Raw genomic sequence first — 18220 nt, 5'->3', positions numbered from 1 at the left:
CAAACAAACAAAATAAACTATTTTGGTGTGTATTTGTGAGATATATGGAATTGTTTTGTTATACAGAACTTTCAAGGTACTAAAATCAAGACGCTCATTTTCGATGGGGATAAGTAAAGACTGAGCTGTGATCACTGTGACAAAGGCAACACATCTTCACATTTTATGAGGCCGTGGGAACATGCCATGGACATTGTTAAAAAAACATTGTAAACCACTCTTATTGCTCCCTCAAGTCAATGGTTATCGGCTGTTTATTTCACTCCTCTGTCCAAATACGTCATCCATTCCCTTGCAAACAGTGAGAGGACTGAGCAAGGGAGCATAACTGTAGTGATGACTTTCACTTGATTTTTGTCATTTTGAATTTGAAGCCTTGCGAAGTAAGTGTGCTTTGGATATATTAGCCTTTTGCTTTAATTGTGACTTATGTGTTTGAGCCTGTGAACATTCTGTGTCTTGTTTATCAGGTGATGGAGAAAAGACGTCGTCGGGTCAGCAAGTTTTCTATTCTGTGTGTCCTTTTAACCTTTGTCTCAGTAGCAACCATTATCACTCTGTGGACTATTGCCCTGTCAGGAGGAGATGAAGGTGATCACGCTCCTTGGGACAGGTATGATTGTTGACCTCAGGAGATGTTTAACAGTTTAGTGATGTTCATAAGAGATCTTTTTTTTTCATTCTTTGAGTTGCTTGGTTAGTCAAGTCACCACTTCGCTTTGATATGATAATTGTTTTAGGATTAAATAACAAGCATTGTTTGTCAGTAAATTTGCAAAGAAATACGTACACTCACACAAGGCTCAAAACACCCCTTCCTTATTAAGAAATACTTAAGAATTATTACTCAACATTAGATTTAGCCCAGATATTTAATCATGTATGTATTGGATACAATTCCACCAGTATTTTTATACACTGAGAGAAAAAAAACATAACATTGCAGTCTATCTAAGAATGTTTCTCATGAACACACTCGCAATCCAAACAGAATTACTGACATGATGCAGTACTCTGATATTTGATATCTTACAAGAAAATGCAAAATATGTGCATATTAAACATATTGTTATAACAGGCTCTTCACGTCAAAAACTTTGCTTTTATAGTTCCTCTAAAATCAGCTTGCAGTAATAGCAGCAATATTCTGTACTGTACAATGTTTTGTAAAATTGGTACAATGGTTTTTGCTCATGTGAATGTCTTGTTAAATATCTACTTACATGACTATGCAGCTCCACTTTTATGATTAGATAGGAGCCGTGGGTTTTGATCCTCTCGGCATAATGATTTCATTCCTCATCACAATTTATGTGTTGTTGTTATTTAATGAGAGAGGCTAATTTTACTTGAGGTGGGCCCACAGTAAATGTTTTGTCTCCTCAGGTATCGTCTGCCCACTTCTCTGATCCCTCTTTCATACAACATTACCTTGTGGCCTCATTTAAGCCCTGACCCCGACTCTGGTCTCTTCATCTTCACTGGTGAGCCAAAGCATTGGATAGTTGTCAAGAGGAATACATCACTGAAATGTTGCTATTCTGTAGAACCAGCAAGTCCAGTGGCATGAAAAATGTTATTAGGTACACTTGAAAAGAGTGGAGAGGGGTCCACCTCATGTATTTCGACATAAATACTTGCATTAGTTCGCTTATGCGTATACTTAAGGGTGAGGTTTCAATTCTAAATGCACATTTAAGTAAATGCCCTTACTTGGGATCGAACCAAGTACTTAGCGAGCAAGAGCCCGTGTCACTAACCAGTCAGCTGTTTCGACTTGACAGGCTAGAGCTTGACACTTGTGACCTTTGACCATGATATTTCCCTAATAAAGTGGCCTGTTATTAGGTACACTTGAAAATGGCGGTGTACCTAATGGAGTGTTTGAAGTTTTAGCCACTTCAGAACGTGAAAGGAGCTAAAACTTTTCACGCAGGTGCGCTTAACGAGGGAATTACACGGACACTGCATTAGGTACACCGCCATTTTCAAGTGTACCTAATAACAGGCCACTTTATTATTAAAACATGCTGGAATGCGGCCCCGAGGACTGGAATTTGACACTTGTGACATTTGACCATGATGTATCCCTAATAAAGTGGCCTGTTATTAGGTACACTTGAAAAGAGTGCAGAGGGGTCCACCTCATGTATTTCAACATAAATACTTGCATTAGTTCGCTTATGCGTATACTTAAAGCGGGGTCCCAATTCCAAAAGCACATTCAAGTAACTGCCCTCACTTGGGATCGAACCAAGTTCTTACCAAGAGCCCATGTCACTAACCAGTCAGCTGTTTTGACATGAGAGGCTGCACTTGTATGTACTGTTTTGTACCCTCACCCCCACCTCCTGATTAACTGTTTGAGCTGTGACGTCACTTGGACACTCCATTAGGTACACTGCCATTTTCAAGTGTACCTAATAGCAGCCCACTTTATTAGGGAAATACACGAGGCGAATTTTGGAAAACATGTTGGAATGCGGCCCCGAGGACTAGAGCTTGACACTTGTGACCTTTGACCATGATATTTTCCTAATAAAGTGGCCTGTTATTAGGTACACTTGAAAATGGCGGTGTACCTAATGGAGTGTCCGTTTGATTCCCTCGTTAAGCGCACCTGCGTGAAAAGTTTTAGCCACTTCAGAACGTGAAAGGAGCTAAAACTTTTCCCGCAGGTGCGCTTAACGAGGGAATCACACGGACACTGCATTAGGTACACCGCCATTTTCAAGTGTACTTCCTAACAGGCCACTCTATTATTAAAACATGCTGGAATGCGGCCCCGAGGACTGGAGTTTGACACCTGTGACATTTGACCATGATATTTCCCTAATAAAGTGGCCTGTTATTAGGTACACTTGAAAAGAGTGCAGAGGGGTCCACCTCATGTATTTCGACATAAATACTTGCAATAGTTCGCTTATGCGTATACTAAAAGCGAAGTCCCAATTCCAAAAGCACATTCAAGTAAACGCCCTCACTTGGGATCGAACCAAGTTCTTAGCGAGCAAGAGCCCGTGTCACTAACCAGTCAGCTGTTTTGACATGAGAGGTTACACTCGGATGCACTGTTTTGTACTAGTGATTTGCATCACAGGCCAATAGGGAAAAAGCTTAAGTGAAAGTGAAAAGTGCCACACCCACCCTCACCCCCACCTCCTGATTGGCTGTTTGAGCTGTGACGTCACTTGGACACTCCATTAGGTACACTGCCATTTTCAAGTGTACCTAATAACAGGCCACTTTATTAGGGAAATACACGAGGCGAATTTTGGAAAACATGTTGGAATGCGGCCCCGAGGACTAGAGCTGTGCTTACGGTTAGGGTTAGGGTTTGTGTTAGGCTTAGGCTTGCTCTCGCTTTTGCTGTGCTTAGGGTTAGGCTTGCTCTTGCTGTGCTTAGGGTTAGGGTTAGGGTTTGTGTTGGGCTTAGGCTTGCTCTCGCTTTTGCTGTGCTTAGGGTTAGGCTTGCTCTTGCTGTGCTTAGGGTTAGGGTTAGGGTTTGTGTTGGGCTTAGGCTTGTTCTCGCTTTTGCTGTGCTTAGGGTTAGGCTTGCTCTTGCTGTGCTTAGGGTTAGGGTTTGTGTTTGGCTTAGGCTTGTTCTCGCTTTCGCTGTGCTTAGGGTTAGGCTTGCTCTTGCTGTGCTTAGGGTTAGGGTTTGTGTTAGGCTTAGGCTTGCTCTCGCTTTTGCTGTGCTTAGGGTTAGGCTGGCTCTTGCTGTGCTTAGGGTTAGGGTTTGTGTTTGGCTTAGGCTTGCTCTCGCTTTTGCTGTGCTTAGGGTTAGGCTTGCTCTTGCTGTGCTTAGGGTTAGGGTTAGGGTTTGTGTTAGGCTTAGGCTTGCTCTCGCTTTTGCAGTGCTTAGGGTTAGGCTTGCTCTTGCTGTGCTTAGGGTTAGGGTTAGGGTTTGTGTTAGGCTTAAGTTTGCTCTCGCTTTTGCTGTGCTTAGGGTTAGGCTAAGCCCAACACAAACCCTAACCCTAACCCTAAGCACAGCAAGAGCAAGCCTAAACCTAAGCACAGCAAAAGCGAGAGCAAGCCTAAGCCAAACACAAACCCTAACCCTAACCCTAAGCACAGCAAGAGCAAGCCTAACGCTAAGCACAGCAAAAGCGAGAGCAAGCCTAAGCCCAACACAAACCCTAACCCTAACCCTAACCCTAAGCACAGCAAGAGCAAGCCTAACCCTAAGCACAGCAAAAGCGAGAGCAAGCCTAAGCCCAACACAAACCCTAACCCTAACCCTAAGCACAGCAAGAGCAAGCCTAACCCTAAGCACAGCAAAAGCGAGAGCAAGCCTAAGCCAAACACAAACCCTAACCCTAACCCTAAGCGCAGCAAGAGCAAGCCTAACCCTAAGCACAGCAAAAGCGAGAGCAAGCCTAAGCCCAACACAAACCCTAACCCTAACCCTAACCCTAAGCACAGCAAGAGCAAGCCTAACCCTAAGCACAGCAAAAGCGAGAGCAAGCCTAAGCCCAACACAAACCCTAACCCTAACCCTAAGCACAGCAAGAGCAAGCCTAACCCTAAGCACAGCAAAAGCGAGAGCAAGCCTAAGCCCAACACAAACCCTAACCCTAACCCTAACCCTAAGCACAGCAAGAGCAAGCCTAACCCTAAGCACAGCAAAAGCGAGAGCAAGCCAAACACAAACCCTAACCCTAACCCTAAGCGCAGCAAGAGCAAGCCTAACCCTAAGCACAGCAAAAGCGAGAGCAAGCCTAAGCCCAACACAAACCCTAACCCTAACCCTAACCCTAACCCTAAGCAGAGCAAGAGCAAGCCTAACCCTAAGCACAGCAAAAGCGAGAGCAAGCCTAAGCCCAACACAAACCCTAACCCTAACCCTAACCCTAAGCACAGCAAGAGCAAGCCTAACCCTAAGCACAGCAAAAGCGAGAGCAAACCTAAGCCCAACACAAACCCTAACCCTAACCCTAAGCACAGCAAGAGCAAGCCTAACCCTAAGCACAGCAAAAGCGAGAGCAAGCCTAAGCCCAACACAAACCCTAACCCTAACCCTAAGCACAGCAAGAGCAAGCCTAACCCTAAGCACAGCAAAAGCGAGAGCAAGCCAAACACAAACCCTAACCCTAACCCTAAGCACAGCAAGAGCAAGCCTAACCCTAAGCACAGCAAAAGCGAGAGCAAGCCTAAGCCCAACACAAACCCTAACCCTAACCCTAAGCACAGCAAGAGCAAGCCTAACCCTAAGCACAGCAAAAGCGAGAGCAAGCCTAAGCCCAACACAAACCCTAACCCTAACCCTAAGCACAGCAAGAGCAAGCCTAACCCTAAGCACAGCAAAAGCGAGAGCAAGCCTAAGCCCAACACAAACCCTAACCCTAACCCTAAGCACAGCAAGAGCAAGCCTAACCCTAAGCACAGCAAAAGCGAGAGCAAGCCTAAGCCCAACACAAACCCTAACCCTAACCCTAAGCACAGCAAGAGCAAGCCTAACCCTAAGCACAGCAAAAGCGAGAGCAAGCCTAAGCCCAACACAAACCCTAACCCTAACCCTAAGCACAGCAAGAGCAAGCCTAACCCTAAGCACAGCAAAAGCGAGAGCAAGCCTAAGCCTAACACAAACCCTAACCCTAACCCTAAGCACAGCAAGAGCAAGCCTAACCCTAAGCACAGCAAAAGCGAGAACAAGCCTAAGCCTAACACAAACCCTAACCCTAACCCTAAGCACAGCAAGAGCAAGCCTAACCCTAAGCACAGCAAAAGCGAGAGCAAGCCTAACACAAACCCTAACCCTAACCCTAAGCACAGCAAGAGCAAGCCCAACCCTAAGCACAGCAAAAGCGAGAGCAAGCCTAAGCCTAACACAAACCCTAACCCTAACCCTAAGCACAGCAAGAGCAAGCCTAACCCTAAGCACAGCAAAAGCGAGAGCAAGCCTAAGCCAAACACAAACCCTAACCCTAAGCACAGCAAGAGCAAGCCTAACCCTAAGCACAGCAAAAGCGAGAGCAAGCCAAACACAAACCCTAACCCTAACCCTAAGCGCAGCAAGAGCAAGCCTAACCCTAAGCACAGCAAAAGCGAGAGCAAGCCTAAGCCAAACACAAACCCTAACCCTAAGCACAGCAAAAGCAAGCCTAACCCTAAGCACAGCAAAAGCGAGAGCAAGCCTAAGCCTAACACAAACCCTAACCCTAACCCTAACCCTAAGCACAGCAAGAGCAAGCCTAACCCTAAGCACAGCAAAAGCGAGAACAAGCCTAAGCCAAACCCTAACCCTAACCCTAAGCACAGCAAGAGCAAGCCTAACCCTAAGCACAGCGAAAGCGAGAGCAAGCCTAAGCCCAACACAAACCCTAACCCTAACCCTAAGCACAGCAAGAGCAAGCCTAACCCTAAGCACAGCGAAAGCGAGAGCAAGCCTAACTCTAACCGTAGCCCTAACCCTAAGCGGCCCTCGAGGACTGGACTTGGACACCCCTGCCTGCCAAAAGTCCCAATGATCGTGAGCAGCAGGGGGGGCCCCATTTCAACCCCTTACACTGAGTGCCAAGCAGGGAAGAAATGGGTATCATTGTTATAGTCACTGGTATGACTCGGCTGGGGTTTGAACCCACAACCTTCCAATCTCAGGGCGGACACTCTCCTCTCAGGCCACTGAGCTGGTAAACGCTTGTATCGTAGTATAACACTTAGCTCTAACCTCTAACCCTGTGTTGCAAATTCTCCATGATAAAAAGTTCTATTGGTCCCTCCGGGATTTGAACCCAGGTCGCTGGGGTGAGAGTCCAGAGCACTAACCACTACACTATGGAACACTCACATGTGTTGAATGGAAGGTACGTACACTATATAGTTTAGTCACAGCTCACGAATTGCCCAGAGACTTGTTGAACTCAAAGTGATCAGCATTATCTCTGTTACATGGTTTTTAATTTAAAAGCGTTTGCAGTTCAATTCTTCACCATACTGATGGAATAAAATCGAGAGGTTATTTGAATTCTACGCTCCTCACGTCGTTGTTGTGTTTCATTATCATCTTTTTGTTAATATGCACATTACATTTGAGGTCATTATTTATTCCTGAATACTATAACTAGTTTGAGATTGAAAGTGACAACCAAATTGGCTAAAATGTTCTGGAGACACTTTTTCTTTCTTTTCTTTCTTTCAGGCACATCTACTGTGGAGTTTGAGTGTGCAATAGAAACCGATCTGGTCCTGATCCACTCAAACAAACTCAACTATACTGTGCTGGAGAACAAACACATTGCCCGGCTTCGTGCTTCAGGTGTATTCACACATCCACACATACTGATGAAGGGGTATTATGTCATGTGGGTTCCTTGACATCATTGGTGTGCTTCATGTGTTCTACTCTGTGTTGTTACAGCTCTCAGACTTTAAGATGCAATGTTTAATGATTGTTTATATGGAGTTCATATGAAGTTAAAAAAACGCTTATACTATATCCATCAAACACAATTACCCTGTGAAGTGTTAGGGGGTAGGGTTTGGAAAATATCAACCCATTAATAATATGTCCAAGTGAGGACTTTGGCAATATTACAGATCTGGAGCACTCATAAGGAAGGGTAGTGGCCCATATGGGGGTCGAACCCATGACCTTGACGTTATTAGCACCATGCTCTAACCAACTGAGCTAACAGGCCACAGATTGACATGCATCTGGTCAACAAATGTCCCCAAAAGTCCTGCCTTGGTTTAAAATTTCTAACATTTTAATGAGAAGAGTGACGAGGGATCTCCTTTGAGTCTGCTGAAGATAAAACCATATACAATGTATGACACCTCAGTGATGAAAAATATCAACCCACTAAGAACAGTATGCTCAGACAAGGACTTTTGCAGCTCAAGCAGCACACATAAATAAAGACAGTGGCCCATATGGGGGTCGAACCCATGACCTTGGCGTTATTAGCACCATGCTCTAACCAACTGAGCTAACAGGCCACATTTTGATCTGCGTCTGGTCAACAAATGTCCCCAAAAGTCCTGCCTTGCTTTAAGATTTTAATGAGAGGAGTGACGAGGGATTTCATTTGGGTCTGCCGAAGATAAAACCATATACAATATACGACACCTCAGTGATGGAAAATATCAACCCATTATGAACAACATGTCCAAGTGAGGACTTCGGCAACATTACAGATCTGGAGCACTCATAAGGAAGGGCAGTGGCCCGTATGGGGGTCGAACCCATGACCTTGGCGTTATTAGCACCACGCTCTAACCAACTGAGCTAACAGGCCATGTTTCGGTTGGGCACTGGTCAACGGATGTCCCAAAAAGTCCTGCCTTGCTTTTAAAAATTAACATTTCAATGACAGGAGTGACGAGGGATTTCCTTTGGGTCTGCTGAAGATAAAATCATATCCAATGTATGACACCTCAGAGATGGAAAGTATCAACCCATTATGAACAACATGTCCAAGTGAGGACTTCGGCAACATTACAGATCTGGAGCACTCATAAGGAAGGGCAGTGGCCCGTATGGGGGTCGAACCCATGACCTTGGCGTTATTAGCACCACGCTCTAACCAACTGAGCTAACAGGCCGCAGTTTGGTGTGGATCTGGTCAACAAATGTCCCCCAAAGTCCTGCCTTGGTTTAAAGATTAAAACATTTTAATGAGAGGAATGATGAGGGAGTTCCTTTTGGTCTGCTGAAGATAAAACCATGTACCAAGTGATGAGAGCTCAATGAACAACAACCTCAACCCATTAAGAATATGCCCAAGTGAGGACTTGGGCAACATTACAGATCTGGAGCGTAAATAAGTAACAACTGTGGCTTGTATGGGGGTCGAACCCATGACCTTGGCGTTATTAGCACCACGCTCTAACCAACTGAGCTAACAGGCCATATTTTGATCTGCGTCCGGTCAACAAATGTCCCCAAAAGTCCTGCCTTGCTTTAACACTTTAATGAGAGGAGTGACGAGGGATTTCCTTTGGGTCTGCCGAAGATAAAACCATATCCAATGTATGTCACCTCAGTGATGGAAATTATCAACCCATTAAGAAGAACATGTCCAAGTGAGGACTTCGGCAACATTACAGATCTGGAGCACTCATAAGTAACAACTGTGGCCTGTATGGGGGTCGAACCCATGACCTTGGCATTATTAGCACCACACTCTAACCAGCTGAGCTAACAGGCCATAGTTTGATCTGCGTCTGGTCAACAAATGTCCCCAAAAGTCCTGCCTTGCTTTAACATTTTAATGAGAGGAGTGACGAGGGATTTCCTTTGGGTCTGCCGAAGATAAAACCATATACAATGTATGACACCTCAGTGAAGGAAAATGTCAACCCATTAAGAACAACATGCCCAAGTGAGGACTTTGGCAATATTACAGATCTGGAGCACTCATAAGGAAGGACCGTGGCCCATATGGGGGTCGAACCCATGACCTTGGCGTTATTAGCACCACGCTCTAACCAACTGAGCTAACAGGCCGCAGTTTGGTGTGCATCTGGTCAACAAATGTCCCCCAAAGTCCTGCCTTGGTTTAAAGATTCAAACATTTTAATGAGAGGAGTGATGAGGGAGTTCCTTTTGGTCTGCTGAAGATAAAACCATGTACCAAGTGATGAGAGCTCAATGAACGACAACCTCAACCCATTAAGAATATGTCCAAGTGAGGACTTCGGCAACATTACAGATCTGGAGCATATATAAGTAACAACTGTGGCCTGTATGGGGGTCGAACCCATGACCTTGGCGTTATTAGCACCACACTCTAACCAACTGAGCTAACAGGCCATATTTCGATCTGCGTCTGGTCAACAAATGTCCCCAAAAGTCCTGCCTTGCTTTAACATTTTAATGAGAGGAGTGACGAGGGATTTCCTTTGGGTCTGCCGAAGATAAAACCATATACAATGTATGACACCTCAGTGAAGGAAAATATCAACCCATTAAGTACAACATGTCCAAGTGAGGACTTTGGCAATATTACAGATCTGGAGCACTCATAAGTAAGGACAGTGGCCCATATGGGGGTCGAACCCATGACCTTGGCGTTATTAGCACCACGCTCTAACCAACTGAGCTAACAGGCCACAGTTGGGTGTGGATCTGGTCAACAAATGTCCCGCAAAGTCCTGCCTTGGTTTAAAGATTCGAATATTTTAATGAGAGGAGTTATGAGGGATTTCCTTTTGGTCTGCTGAAGATAAAACCATGTACCAAGTGATGAGAGCTCAATGAACGACAACCTCAACCCATTAAGAATATGTCCAAGTGAGGACTTCGGCAACATTACAGATCTGGAGCATATATAAGTAACAACTGTGGCCTGTATGGGGGTCTAACCCATGACTTTGGCGTTATTAGCACCACACTCTAACCAACTGAGCTAACAGGCCATACTTTAGTCTGCATCTGGTCAACAAATGTCCCCAAAAGTCCTGCCTTTTAAAATTATGTACTGCTGAAGATAAAACCATATACAATGTATGACACCTCAGTGATGGAAAATATCAACCCATTAAGAACAACATGTCTAAGTGAGGACTTTGGCAACATTACAGATCTGGAGCACTCATAAGGAATGACAGTGGCCCGTATGGGGGTCGAACCCATGACCTTGGCGTTATTAGCACCACGCTCTAACCAGCTGAGCTAACAGGCCACAATTTAGGGTGCATCTGGTCAACAAATGTCCCCAAAAGTCCTGCCTTGGTTTAAATATAACATTTTAATGAGAAGAGTGACGAGGGATTTCCTTTGAGTCTGCTGAAGATGAAACCATATACAATGTATGACACCTCAGTGATGGAAAATATCAACCCACCAAGAACAGTACTCAAGCAGCACACATAAGCAACGACAGTGGCCCATATGGGGGTCGAACCCATGACCTTGGCGTTATTAGCACCATGCTCTACCCAACTGAGCTAACAGGCCTCAACGTACAGAATATTTGGTCAACAAATGTCATCAAAACTCCTGCCCTGGGTGTACTAATGAGAAGTGATGAAGTATTTTGTTTAAGTCCATTCAAGTCAAAACCATATAATACAAACTGATAAAACTTTACTGAAGGACACTGCTGAGATTGTCTAAATAAGTTTGTCTAGATATGTGCAATGTGATTTGCTGACTATTTCAGTGCATGGTTCAAATAAATGGTAGCGAGCATATCTCACTTGTTTGTATTTTTATCCAGGTAATGGTTACGTTCCAAGTATTAGATCCACCTGGTTGCAGCCAAAGACACAGTACATGGTGGTTCAGCTAAATGATATTTTAACCAAAGACGAGACATACTTTCTGCACACTGAGTTCACTGGAGAGCTGGCTGATGACTTAGCTGGCCTTTACAGAAGTGAATATGTGGAGGATGGAGCCAGAAGGTATATTCCACTGTATATTTTCGTGCAGTATTTTAAGATTTGTTTTGAGTGAGGTAAAGTCAGATTGATTATGACTCATTCACAGGATTATTGCCAGCTCTCAGATGCATCCAACTCACGCAAGAAAAACCTTTCCTTGTTTCGATGAACCAGCTATGAAAGCTGTTTTCAACATAACTCTCATCCACCCACCCCAAACTGTAGCCTTGTCCAATGGCAATGAAACAGGTCAGTTTTAACTAGAGCATTTACTCATATTGTATATAGGCTCTCTGCCTTTTTTGCTTTACACGTGAATTATTTCAAATATTAAAATATTTGATTCATCCTTTGTATTCATTTTAGAGGCTGTTAACACCACTATTGACGGCATAGCTGTGACAAGGACCAGATTTGAGCCAACTAAGAAAATGTCAACATATCTATTGGCTATTGTCATCTCAGACTACACACACATCAATTCTATGCAAGATGACATCTTGGTAACTCATATTAAGAATATATCTATATATTTTTTGACATCACTTTTGTGAAAAATATTTTCTGAAAATTAAGTACTGAGTTTAGGTAAACATGAATACAGTAACTATTCTGCTGTCTCCAATTCTTGTTAACCCGCATGCTATTAAAAGGTGAATGCATATATATATATATATATAAGTACTTGTGTTATTTTCATTTCTTTTCTTCATTTAGATTAAAGAAAAAGTAAAGTGTGGACTAAAACATGGGTGTGTTTTCAGTTACGTGTCTGGGCCCGGAGGAAGTCCATGGAGCAAGGACAAGGAAACTATGCGCTCAGTGTGACGGGACCTATTTTGGAATTCCTTCAATTCTATTACAACATCTCCTATCCTTTGAGGAAATTGGGTTAGATTAGGAGACAAATACAATTTTCCCCTTAAACTTACACTTTTATTTCTTAAATAAGAATGATTCTGGAGTTCTTCATATTGTTCACCTACATGTTTTTGATGCCTCCAAAGACCGTCCAATCAATGCTTTCTCTGCTGCTCTATCTCATAGATCAAATCGCTCTGCCAGACTTCTATTATGGGGCGATGGAGAATTGGGGTTTGGTGACATACAGAGAAACCAAACTGCTATACAGCCCTTTGACCTCCTCCAGTAAAAATAAACAGAGCACAGCCACCATCATTGCCCATGAACTGGCCCACATGGTCTGCTGATGATCACATTCTCACACTTAAAATGAGTCCTTCAAGTTGACTGAATCAGTAAAGTTGTGTGATTTTATTCTCTGATGCAGTGGTTTGGTAACCTGGTGACCCTGAGGTGGTGGAATGAGGTGTGGCTCAATGAGGGCTTTGCTTCTTATGTCTCTTATCTAGCAGCTGACTATTATGAGCCAACATGGGGCTTGGTGAGGACCTTATTTCAATCTTTTGTATTTTTTTGTATTTGCAGCTTGTTTTCTTGCTACTGCACAGTAACAATTGTTTGACTTCATTCAAAGACCACTGCAGATATTGGGCAACTTTGACAAACAGATTTTAAAATTTTTCATGATAGTTGTTAGTTGTGTGTTGTCGCTAATGTTACTGTTTGGAGAGGTATGATGTGCTTGTACATTTTTTTTCCCCCTTCCTACATAAATCTCTATTGTGAACACCAGAAACTGATTATATATCCTTGTTTCTTTGTTCTAGAAGGATCAGATAATTCTCATAGAAACCCACAGAGCGTTTGCAGTTGATGCCTTGACCTCCTCTCACCCTTTGTCTTTGAAAGAAGACAGTATTCTACTGCCTGAGCACATCAGTCAGCAGTTTGACACCATCTCATACAGCAAGGTTTAACACACACACACACACACACACACACACACACACACACACACACACACGCATGCATGTGCACGTACTGTAGGGAAAAAGCTGTGAAGCTCCTATAGATAAAGCCAAACAGTGACAGGGTTTTTACTCTCTGAATCTGGATTTACCACCGCTGATATTTTCTAAGATTAAATGAAAAAGTTACAAATACATTGTTGCAAGTTTCAAAACACAACTTTCTGTTCCCTAGGGTGCAGCAGTCTTGAGAATGTTGTCTAGTTTCCTGTCAGAGCCCGTCTTCGTCCAAGGAGTCAATGTATGTATCGTTCTTAGAATTGATATAGAACAATTAGCAATGAACCCATAAATGATGTAATTTCCAGACTATAAGACGCTGCTTTTTCCACAGGATATATTATACTATATAATAGTGCGGTGCTGCTTATCTATGGATTTATCATGCTTTTTATGATAAAGTAAAATAATTTGTTTTGGTAATACAGGAAATAGAAATGAGCACATTTCATTTAAAACACTAGCGGCTTATAGTTTGGTGTGATTTATATATCAACAAAACAGGATTTCCCCCTAATTTTTGCTGGTGCGATTTATATTCAGGTGCAGATTATAGTCCGGAAATTACGGTCATTGCAAATCTAATGCAGCATAATGTGCTTGTCTTTCTTCTCCAGAAATACTTGAGCCACTTTGCCTACAGTAACACAATAGGAAATGATCTATGGGACAATTTACAAATGGTAAGGAGTTTGGTTTAGTTTTATTTTATTTATTGCAAAACCTATAAAGAGCCAAATATTTTATTGAATCTGCTGCATCTTTTTCTTCATCATTGCTATTGGTATTGATTTAAGTTCAACATTAAGTTCAAATCCCAGCTAATGCAAGCTTCCGTTAAAATCTGATATTGTCAAAATGCACAAGTGATCATATGATCAATAGTGTGAAATGCATGGAAAACAACACACACACATATTAAATACCATATCAAACATAAAACTGCAAGTTGTTTATGTAATTTTATATTTGGTTTTTCACTTGTAACTATATCATATGACAAAGGGAACACAAAAATATTTACTATTCTTCAAAAAAACATAATATGCTTAGATAATTCCAATGTGACAAGTGGTGCAACTGAGTACCATGAATACGTCAGACAAACATGGAGCAAGCCTCGTTAGAAATCTGAAAATTGTGTAATCTTTGAAAACAGGCGGTGAAAGCCAACGATATATATCTTCCTCGTCAAGTTCATGACATCATGAATCGGTGGATACTCCAGATGGGCTTCCCTGTCGTTACCATTGATACTTCCACAGGACAAGTATCTCAGAAGCATTTCTTGCTGGACGCTCAGTCCGACAGATCCTTGCAATCACCATATAAGTGTGTACTTCACTCTTTTTAAAATAAATAAATAAATAAATAAATAAATAAAACTGTATAAATAGATTGGACTAAATATAAAAAAATATATGCTTTACAATTTGCTTTTATGATGAATTTTACAGCTATGAGTGGCTAATTCCTATTCAATGGATGAAGTCTGGTGAGGTCCAAAGAGATACCTGGTGGCTGTTGAAGAAAACAGGTATGGAACAAATATCTCTCTGTAGATGCTCAAGTTGATAGTCTGACCTACACTGAAGGGCAAATCTTACATTGTTTTAGCATTGGCTAGAACAATTTTTAACATCAGTCCAGGAACTATTTTTATTTTTATTTTTTTTTATCATGCACTTTGCTCCTTTTAGCTGTAAACATGAAGATGAAGAGTGACGGCTTGTGGATTCTTGCTAATATCAACGTCACAGGTTATTATCGGGTAAATTATGATCTAGGAAACTGGGAAAGACTTCTTTCTCAGCTTATCAAAGATCATCAGGTACAGTATACTGATATCAACTCTAATTAGTTTGTGATTCTGTCTTCTTTGTGGAATACATATATACGCTAATATGTTGTGTGCGAACATTTAAATCTCTTGTGCAGATTATACCACTAACAAACAGAGCCCAACTTGTGGATGATGCCTTTAATCTGGCCAGGTAGAGAACTCAAGTGTGTCTGTAATATTTTTGCTCCGTTCCGAATCATTTACAGGAAATTTGTTAAAATCCACTACAACATTAAGTTAACTAAATTGTTAGCAAATTCCATCCATTTTTTTTATTTCTATTCCTTAGACCAATTAAATTCAAGGATAACATTCACTATTTCCCAGCAAAACAAAACAGAAAAAAAATGAAGACAAAAGTACCTCTGAATAGTAAAAAGAAGATGCATTCATTATTTCATAACCAAGTTATAAATTCGATAACCCATCGGTATTTCTGTTCCCTTTGCAGAGCTCGTCTCGTCTCTGCCTCACTTGCTCTGAGAACCACATCTTATTTATATGCTGAGACTGAGTACATTCCCTGGCAGACTGCTTTGAATAACTTTCACTATTATTACCTTATGTTGGACCAAACTGAGGTCTACCACCCTATGCAGGTACGTAAAGAGTCATTTTTAGACCCATTGTCATGTTTGTTCGACTGTGTAGTTTTGGAAAGTAACATTTACAGTCTGTACTTCACTCATCTCTCTGAAACACTTCCAGGAGTACATGAAGAAGTTAGTCACGCCTCTCTACCTGTATTTCAAAAACATGACATCAGATTGGATCCAGATTCCTCAGAGACACACAGACCAGTGAGTATATCAGGTTGTCCACACCTGGCCACTTACAAATATGGGGAAAATATATTTACAAGAACAACACAGAGGAGGCCATGGATTACTAATGGCTTCCACTAGTGCAGTAGTTCTTAACCTGGGTTCGATGCAACCATAGGGGTTTGGTGAGTCGGTCTCAAGGGTTCGGCAGAGCCTCCACTGCGAAGGTCCGAACACACTTGATTTATCGTGTAAATTCGTGATGACGTATTTAAACTGGCTCACAAAGGCCAAAACAGAAGTCACACTAATTTCGGACCATGCATGAAGTACTAATACTGTTGAAGTTTGACATTTGTTGGTTGTTGTGGAAAATTGTAGCTTATTTGCTGATACGACATCATCAAGGTAGTTTTTACTGGATGAGTTTTCAAAACTCACTTTAAGAATATTGCACTCCTACCACCTTCAGTCAGGGAGAATGAACATAGCGTAGTCAAAGGTATACAGAACAAATGGGCCAATTGCGCAACAAGCTGATGGCCATGTTGTTTCTCCCTGCAGGTACAATCAGGTGAATGCCATCCAAATGGCCTGTCAGACTGGAATAACACAGTGCCAAAAACTGACCAGCACTTGGTTCCAACAATGGATGCAAAACCCTCAACATAACTCGTGTGTTCTACTCCACACAGTACTCATTTAATGTTGTTGAACAAACACACAATGCAACCTTCATTGTATTTCTCTGACAGGATCCAGCCACACCTGAGAGATGCAGTATACTGCAGTGCCATAGCATCTGGGGACGAGGCAGAATGGGAATTTGGCTGGGCCCAGTTTAAGAATGCATCTGTAGCCAGTGAGGCAAATAAACTCATGTCTGCCCTAGCGTGTAGCAGCAACACACAATTGCTGGAAAGGTAAGTACATTTTATTCATTCGTGCTTTGAAGACTGATTTTAATAGCTGTTGTCGGGTTTCACAGGTATCTCTCGTACACATTAATGCCAGATAGGATTCGAAAGCAGGATGCCGCGACAGTCATTGGGGCTGTGGCCAGCAATAGACTGGGTCAGGAATTAGCGTGGAATTTTGTGAGACTTCAATGGGACTTCATGTTCAATGAGTAAGTCTTGCACAATCATGGATAATAGTGCTTCATAGATGTGTGCTTTTAATTGAATTTGAACTTAATCTGTGTTTTGTCATCTGGATATCTCCTGCTTTTTGGTTTAATATAACAGCACAAAACATTTGACTTTCCTCTAGTGATTTCTTCTTTGCTTGTGACCTATGGCTTCAATTGAGAAATTGAATTACAGTGATACCTTCATTTATGAATGCCAGTAAAGAGTCGTCACTTGGTCAATTTTGTGTGTGTGTATATTTGCGTGCGTGGATGTGCTTTATGTTTCTGGCCAAAATTGAAAAACACAAACTTGCTTCTGTTATGGCACTACAAAATAAAAGGAGAGTTGCTGATGAACTTTAACAGAGAAAGAGTCAAAGTAGCAGAGGAAAATAGAGTTTTCCGTGTTCTTCTTTCCAGATATGGTGGTGGCTCCTTCAATTTTGCCTCAATCATTGATGACGTCACAGCAAGGTTTTCCACACCTGTCCACTTACAACAGGTCAGTCAATGTAAAAAATCATTATGTATTATAGTCCTGCATCTGTCTGAACTATTTCTCATATTTCTTTTGGTAGCTGGAGGATTTTGTGACTGAACACCATGCCACAGGCTTTGGTTCAGCAACTATGGCAGTGGAGCAAGCAGTGGAGAGGACCAGAGCAAATATTAAATGGCTAGAACAGAACAAACAGGAGATCCTCCACTGGTTCACCAGCCAGCCAGACCAGTGAAGATTTTGATGATTTTGTATCTCGACAAGATTTGATGCAAACGTAATACTTAACATTATGTCACTATGGAAATGGCCCAATGTTTTCTATACACACACAAAAATAAAGTAGCAGAGCATGTGTGTGTCTGTGTGTGTGATCAGCAATGCATTTATGCATAACACTTACCCGGGAAGAGTGTGACCACAAATACTTTTTACAGGAGAATGTCACTATTTTACAATTACTGCACCCGGGCCCAAACTTTGTTCTGCTTGGGGAGAGAAGCTAGGCTCATGCTGGAATTTATACTTACAAAATTGTGGTTTATAGTAAGAATTTAGTATTACAAACCAATGTAGATCTACAGTCGATAAAAAAAGTCTTCACCTTTGTTTACATGTCTTTTTTTCACCATTATTCTGATCAATGACTTGTAAAACGTAATTAAAAAAAAAACAACGAGCACATGCCTGTTCATGGTCTTGCCACCACCATGCTCGCAGGAGTTTTTAAGATGGTCTTATGAGGGTTGTCCTTGA

The 18220-nt window shown here is 42.1% G+C and overlaps 1 protein-coding gene and 12 non-coding genes across 13 annotated transcripts; 1 reads left to right on the top strand and 12 right to left on the bottom strand.

The window, feature by feature from the left end:
* The first annotated feature begins 470 nt into the window (after positions 1 to 470).
* LOC148396638 (aminopeptidase N-like) lies at positions 471 to 17819 on the top strand. The gene is made up of 23 exons (XM_088378376.1): positions 471 to 613; positions 1387 to 1484; positions 7145 to 7261; positions 11169 to 11355; positions 11441 to 11583; positions 11701 to 11837; positions 12099 to 12225; positions 12382 to 12536; positions 12626 to 12739; positions 13026 to 13169; positions 13402 to 13467; positions 13844 to 13909; positions 14386 to 14558; positions 14684 to 14763; positions 14927 to 15057; positions 15165 to 15220; positions 15521 to 15668; positions 15778 to 15869; positions 16398 to 16508; positions 16589 to 16756; positions 16822 to 16962; positions 17386 to 17467; positions 17544 to 17819. The coding sequence occupies exons 1-23, from the start codon at positions 474 to 476 to the stop codon at positions 17697 to 17699; spliced, it is 2832 nt and encodes a 943-aa protein (XP_088234502.1). The 5' UTR covers positions 471 to 473; the 3' UTR covers positions 17700 to 17819.
* trnai-aau (transfer RNA isoleucine (anticodon AAU)) lies at positions 7570 to 7643 on the bottom strand. The gene has a single exon. It is a non-coding gene; the product is annotated as a tRNA-Ile (tRNA).
* Positions 7871 to 7944, bottom strand: trnai-aau (transfer RNA isoleucine (anticodon AAU)). Its single transcript has one exon. It is a non-coding gene; the product is annotated as a tRNA-Ile (tRNA).
* On the bottom strand, positions 8170 to 8243 carry trnai-aau (transfer RNA isoleucine (anticodon AAU)). The gene has a single exon. It is a non-coding gene; the product is annotated as a tRNA-Ile (tRNA).
* On the bottom strand, positions 8477 to 8550 carry trnai-aau (transfer RNA isoleucine (anticodon AAU)). The gene has a single exon. It is a non-coding gene; the product is annotated as a tRNA-Ile (tRNA).
* Positions 8783 to 8856, bottom strand: trnai-aau (transfer RNA isoleucine (anticodon AAU)). The gene has a single exon. It is a non-coding gene; the product is annotated as a tRNA-Ile (tRNA).
* trnai-aau (transfer RNA isoleucine (anticodon AAU)) lies at positions 9082 to 9155 on the bottom strand. The gene has a single exon. It is a non-coding gene; the product is annotated as a tRNA-Ile (tRNA).
* trnai-aau (transfer RNA isoleucine (anticodon AAU)) lies at positions 9381 to 9454 on the bottom strand. The gene has a single exon. It is a non-coding gene; the product is annotated as a tRNA-Ile (tRNA).
* On the bottom strand, positions 9687 to 9760 carry trnai-aau (transfer RNA isoleucine (anticodon AAU)). The gene has a single exon. It is a non-coding gene; the product is annotated as a tRNA-Ile (tRNA).
* trnai-aau (transfer RNA isoleucine (anticodon AAU)) lies at positions 9986 to 10059 on the bottom strand. The gene has a single exon. It is a non-coding gene; the product is annotated as a tRNA-Ile (tRNA).
* Positions 10292 to 10365, bottom strand: trnai-aau (transfer RNA isoleucine (anticodon AAU)). Its single transcript has one exon. It is a non-coding gene; the product is annotated as a tRNA-Ile (tRNA).
* On the bottom strand, positions 10558 to 10631 carry trnai-aau (transfer RNA isoleucine (anticodon AAU)). The gene has a single exon. It is a non-coding gene; the product is annotated as a tRNA-Ile (tRNA).
* Positions 10833 to 10906, bottom strand: trnai-aau (transfer RNA isoleucine (anticodon AAU)). The gene has a single exon. It is a non-coding gene; the product is annotated as a tRNA-Ile (tRNA).
* Positions 17820 to 18220: the final 401 nt, after the last annotated feature.

Source organism: Syngnathus floridae, chromosome 6 (assembly GCF_059516105.1).
Source record: "Syngnathus floridae isolate MCC-2025c chromosome 6, RoL_Sflo_1.0, whole genome shotgun sequence".
NCBI lineage: Eukaryota > Metazoa > Chordata > Actinopteri > Syngnathiformes > Syngnathidae > Syngnathus > Syngnathus floridae.
This window is presented reverse-complemented; position numbering and strand designations above follow the sequence as displayed.

What these genes read in the sequence shown, in the direction of transcription:
- LOC148396638 (XM_088378376.1), top strand. Translation starts at nt 474, where the DNA reads ATGGAGAAAAGACGTCGTCGGGTCAGCAAGTTTTCTATTCTGTGTGTC. An exon ending in CTATGCAAGATGACATCTTG is followed by an intron (nt 11,838 to 12,098) that starts GTAACTCATATT and finishes GTGTGTTTTCAG; the next exon opens with TTACGTGTCTGGGCCCGGAG. An exon ending in CCCATGAACTGGCCCACATG is followed by an intron (nt 12,537 to 12,625) that starts GTCTGCTGATGA and finishes TCTCTGATGCAG; the next exon opens with TGGTTTGGTAACCTGGTGAC.